The sequence below is a fragment of the Plasmopara halstedii genome (genome assembly GCF_900000015.1).
Source record: "Plasmopara halstedii genome assembly, contig: Scaffold_2386, whole genome shotgun sequence".
NCBI classification, from domain to species: Eukaryota; Oomycota; class Peronosporomycetes; order Peronosporales; family Peronosporaceae; genus Plasmopara; species Plasmopara halstedii.
Genome location: NW_020189293.1, coordinates 1,813,814 through 1,819,211, shown reverse-complemented (window position 1 = coordinate 1,819,211; position 5,398 = coordinate 1,813,814). Strand labels below are relative to the sequence as shown.

Here is a 5,398-nt window from a genome sequence, read left to right as displayed (position 1 = left end):
GCGTATCAGACTTCGAATCTGGGGGTTGCGGGTTCGAGTCCCGCGTCGCGTAAATTTTATTCTACTAAAAACATATCACTTAAATACGATAACATACTTTATCTGTCCAAGTCCTTTATCAATGTCACACAATATGCCATTGGTCGTCACGACTAAAGTTAAACTATCCATCCAAAAACTAAAGAAGTGTTAGTAAAGACCTTGGAATTATGACACTTCGTCATGTTCACGTCTCGTTTCAATCGCGCCTGCTTTCTGTTATACATACATCTCCAATTTTTATCAATACTACATCATCTAAGGTAAATTGTCAGCGTTTGCATCATGCGTTCAAGCCGCCATTTCTACCATGTACAAGTCAACTTGGCTCCACACGAACGAAGGTGAGCGAGCGTGCATTGCGTCGCAAAAATCTTCGCAAGATGAAAAATGAAAAACACGGTAAGATACCAATGCTTAAGGAAACATTGCGCAAGCTTTATCTACGCACACATCCCGACCTGTTTGGGCGGTATCCAAATCAACAGCGTGCGAACGAAGAATCATACAAGGAATTACTGGGAATTCTGGATGCGATCGAAAAACACAACGAATTTCCTCCAGCCAAGACGTTGAGCCTTCCATTTTTCTTAAAGACGCCAGTGGAGGGTGAGTTTCAAGAGGTAAAGTTACGGCTTCGCACAACGGGTGGTGCATGTAATACTCTGGTGGAGGAGGCGCTAGGTCGATTTTTTGGTGAATGCAGTCTACCAGAGGTTTTTCAATGGGGAGAAGGTAGTTGGGGCAAAGGTGTGGGAAAAGATGCAGTGGAGAATTCGAACCTTGGCTTCGATGAGGACGAAGAGGCTCGCGAGAAGGCACGAAAGGAGGCAGATACACTGGCAATGCATGAGGAACAACTGGAGCGTTCAGCTCCAGCTTTCAATCCTGATGATAGTGGAACAACGATGGCGGATGTGCCGATTGAAAACCTGCTAACAGAGCTAAATGAAGTGTTTGAAATTATTGCTGCTGTGCCTTTAATGGATGAAGAGGAATATGGCGAGCTACGAGAACACTTCGAAAAGGGCCGAGGACTAGACGAGATTAACGAGCGTGGGTACAGTATAACGGCGGGTACGCATAAAATCTGGAAGGGTGAGCGGAATCTCGCGATTATAGCAGACGGTGTAGATACTGATTCGGCTCTCATCCTCCAGCGTATCTTGCTGCACACACTTAACATTGAAAGAAAGGTTCGTGAGATGCTTTCAAACGGTGGCGTTGATCCCGATGACGTCAACGAGACTTGTAACACTGATAGAGAAGAGAACCAGTGAGAAAACAATTTGAAGAACACAGACTTCGATACGTAAAGTTTTGGACAAAAGATCTGATGTCGAATGTCGGGTCGGTCCAAAATTTTTTGCATAGCTATGTATGCTGTAAATAAAGTGAACCGAAGTATTCGATTGATCTCTGCTAACTGACAACGGTGATAGGAACATACAATTTCGTACTCTTTGATGCCCCCATCCAGGGTCACAGTAACTAATTAGTTCCTTTTTCGACAAGACCAAAGATGAAACCCTGATGCCGATTACTGTCGCTACTTACTTAAACGTACAAGTCTTTTGCCATCCGCACCTCTGACTGTTCATAGTATGTTTGTTTCGCTTTTCGACGCTTTGAGCCTTATGCGCAAACAACAGCTAACAGGTTAGCTAAGGATGCAGATGAGATGAGCACATAAAATTGCAGCACAATTACCTTCCACGTAGCTCCTTAATTGTTGCCAAATTGATTATGATTTAGCATATCAATTTCAATACATGCTTAATGCGTACGCCTTTGAAAACTGACGTTTGGCTTTCGTTATGGCATAAACTTCAGTCATCACTTCAGCGATAGCCTAATTTAACTAAAGCTTTATCACCACACCAAATCTTTCATTCGCTCCAAGAGGGTTAGATAAAAGTAGTCTGAGCAAAATTTCGAGATCAAAGCACAAGAAGACATCAAAGCTCGGTGCATAAAGTCTCAAGCTCCTTAACTACTTCATTCATGTTTGGTCGTTGTGATGGGTCAAGTAACCAGCACTTTTCCACGATAACACGAGTAGAAACTTGATGTGCGTAAGAGAAAATTGGTCGGCAACCACCTTGAACTTTTCTCACGAATTCCTCTCCTGTCAATCCTGTGAAACAGTTAGCACGATCCTGTAAAGAGGCTGACATAAGCTCCCATAGCACAACTCCAAAGCTCCAAACGTCAATTTTATTGTCATAGCCGAGGCGTGTAAATATTTCAGGAGCAGTATATCCTGATGAGCCCGTTTCGTCTGTGAGAAGCGGTTCATGCGGATGTCTTATAACGGCACTACCTAAATCTCCGACCTATTAAGCAATATCGCATATAACACTGGAAAGACCTATAAGTGTATTACTGCAAAGCTTACCTTCACTACTAAATTCGACTCCATCAAACTTCCGCTAAGAAGAATATTATGGGGTTTGATATCTCGATGGATAACATTGTGCTTGTGCAACCAAGCAATCCCTTTTGCAATTTTTAAACCAAGTGTCGCTTTCTGTTTGCGTGGGTCAAACAGTAATCGTAACATTCTTTTTCAACTAGAACAGTAGTAGACAGAATACCTGTAGAATCGTCATCTGACTCCACACATCTTCATTGAGCAAACACTGAGCTAAGCTGTAGCACAATGATTACAAAGAGGAATGATCGACGAAATCTCAGATGACGTACCTGCCAAGACCAAGATATTCAGTAATGAGTGCTAGACGGGGTTCAACCATTACACCAAGCATCTCGACGATATACCCACAACCATTTTGGCTCCGACAATAGTCAAGAATTCGATACTCTTGCTGAAATGCGCGAAGGACATTGATAGGAGGGACTTTGTGTTGATGTCGAAACTCTTTCACTGCAACTCGCACAGAGCCACCATCGCTCTCGCAGTGTAATAAACCACGACTGACTTGTGCGTGAACGCCTTCGCCAATTTTTTCTTCAACTCTCAGGTCTTTCGCACTGATATGATCGGACAAAGTCTCAATCGTAATTTTCCAAATCAGCTGAAAAGAGTCATTCGTATTCATCCGCACGACATGTTGATTACTACTCACTTTTGAATTGTCCATCGGCAAAACAATAGATTTTAATTGTTTTTGTTTTCGCTTAAGTGCTTCTTCGAAGTTAGTTGGCAGAGATTTTGTTAACGGAGCAAGTCTATCGATCCTGGGCTGAACCACACTGGAACCGACTATCAACTTTTCAGCTTCAACGCAAATACGAAGCTTGATTTTTCCTGCTAATAGCAGCACGTCCGACGATTGACATTTTTTTCGCTGCTGATAACGGATGACTGAAAAAAAACGTGTAATTTCGTAGCTCTCGTTTTGTTTTGTGGGAAATTGTAGCTCCCCTACTTCTCCAATACTAACTTGCTTTGGTACTCCATATTGACTTTTCGCCGTGCATGGACAAAGACTGCAGACTAGTGAAACGTACATTGAAATGAAAGATGAAGTCGTGTTCACTGTGCCGTTGAGTCTGGACTGCCTTGAGTCTTGACATTGAGGAATGACACAAAATTTCAAGTCGTGGTCTTTCCAGATTGAATGATTACGAGCATGCTGAGCAGCAATGCAAGACAGCAATGGACCACCGTTAACTTTGATTCGTACTTCAGGTCGCAAAGTGTGTTGGCAAGATCTACTTGTTGGAATGTGCAAGTCAATTCCGTGCAAAACTCGAACTTTGACCACATATGAATTTGAATCGGTTACATTGACAGCACCTGAAGCTCTCGCTGTTCGAATATTCTTTAATTCTGCTGCTGACTGAGTAATCGAAGTAACCGGATGAATTCTATTGTTCTTGTTATTACTTGAGCATTTCCAGTCTTCCTTTTCAAACGTTGATTCAGACTTGATGATTGGAAACACAGAGTGACCCATAAGAACACTTTTTGAATGACTTCTTTTGTCCATAGATACAACCATCGGAGGCATCTTTCCTTGAGTCGTGTAGCTGTAAAGCTTACGACCTATCACAGTATAAATAGACACCTGAACGTTTGAAAATACACACGAACAGACTGAGGCTATTTGCACATTGAAGATCATCAACAACACTCTATTCAGGAAAGCGCAATTTTTCGAGCACTAGCAGCATCCTATTCCAATTCTCCCTTTGCAATAATCTCGTCTATCTGCTTTTCGAAATCTAATGTATGCATTAAAATTCTTTGCAAAAGAATTGCTGAGTCGCCATCAGTATCTCTTATAAGTGTCCTCAAATCACGCTCACCCTGCCACATTTGAATTACACCCGCCTTGACTTTGTAGCCCTGTGCATTAATGTCATTCAGACCTGATCCTTTTTCAAAATGAAGTTTAATAGCGCGGTGTTGCTCGTCTTCGTCATCAAGATAAGGAACAGCAGCAATAAGCTGCAACGTGTCGTCCATCTCGTTTAATACCTTCTCGATCGATTGATCCTTAGGCGCACTGCGGTCAACAGGATTATAAGCTGGAGCTGAACGCCGCAGTTGTTCCTCATGCATTGCCAGTTTATCTGCCTCCTTTCGTGCCTTCTCGCGAGCCTCTTCATCCTCATCGAAGCCAAGGTTCGAATTCTCCACTGCATCTTTTCCCACACCTTTGCCCCAACTACCTTCTCCCCATTGAAAAACCTCTGGTAGACTGCATTCACCAAAAAATCGACCTAGCGCCTCCTCCACCAGAGTATTACATGCACCACCCGTTGTGCGAAGCCGTAACTTTACCTCTTGAAACTCACCCTCCACTGGCGTCTTTAAGAAAAATGGAAGGCTCAACGTCTTGGCTGGAGGAAATTCGTTGTGTTTTTCGATCGCATCCAGAATTCCCAGTAATTCCTTGTATGATTCTTCGTTCGCACGCTGTTGATTTGGATACCGCCCAAACAGGTCGGGATGTGTGCGTAGATAAAGCTTGCGCAATGTTTCCTTAAGCATTGGTATCTTACCGTGTTTTTCATTTTTCATCTTGCGAAGATTTTTGCGACGCAATGCACGCTCGCTCACCTTCGTTCGTGTGGAGCCAAGTTGACTTGTACATGGTAGAAATGGCGGCTTGAACGCATGATGCAAACGCTGACAATTTACCTTAGATGATGTAGTATTGATAAAAATTGGAGATGTATGTATAACAGAAAGCAGGCGCGATTGAAACGAGACGTGAACATGACGAAGTGTCATAATTCCAAGGTCTTTACTAACACTTCTTTAGTTTTTGGATGGATAGTTAACTTTAGTCGTGAAGACCAATGGCATATTGTGTGACAGTGATAAAGGACTTGATAGATAAAGAATGTTATCGTATTTAAGTGATATGTTTTTAGTCGAATAAAT

The 5,398-nt window shown here is 42.6% G+C and overlaps 3 protein-coding genes across 3 annotated transcripts; 1 reads left to right on the top strand and 2 right to left on the bottom strand.

Moving 5' to 3' along the window:
* Positions 1–209: 209 nt before the first annotated feature.
* PHALS_03838 (T-cell activation inhibitor, mitochondrial) lies at positions 210–1,506 on the top strand (the record flags this gene model as incomplete). The annotated part of the gene is made up of 3 exons (XM_024718129.1): positions 210–1,235; positions 1,304–1,389; positions 1,482–1,506. The coding sequence occupies 3 exons, from the start codon at positions 210–212 to the stop codon at positions 1,504–1,506; spliced, it is 1,137 nt and encodes a 378-aa protein (XP_024583558.1).
* Positions 1,507–1,596: 90 nt separating this feature from the next.
* Positions 1,597–4,016, bottom strand: PHALS_03837 (tkl protein kinase; the record flags this gene model as incomplete). The annotated part of the gene is made up of 7 exons (XM_024718128.1): positions 1,597–1,673; positions 1,750–1,763; positions 1,827–1,891; positions 2,037–2,375; positions 2,438–2,569; positions 2,637–2,691; positions 2,746–4,016. 7 exons carry the CDS (start codon positions 4,014–4,016, stop codon positions 1,597–1,599), a joined length of 1,953 nt encoding a protein of 650 aa, XP_024583557.1.
* A 164-nt stretch (positions 4,017–4,180) lies between these two features.
* PHALS_03836 (T-cell activation inhibitor, mitochondrial) lies at positions 4,181–5,245 on the bottom strand (the record flags this gene model as incomplete). The annotated part of the gene is made up of 1 exon (XM_024718127.1): positions 4,181–5,245. One exon carries the CDS (start codon positions 5,243–5,245, stop codon positions 4,181–4,183), a length of 1,065 nt encoding a protein of 354 aa, XP_024583556.1.
* Between the last annotated feature and the right edge of the window lie 153 nt (positions 5,246–5,398).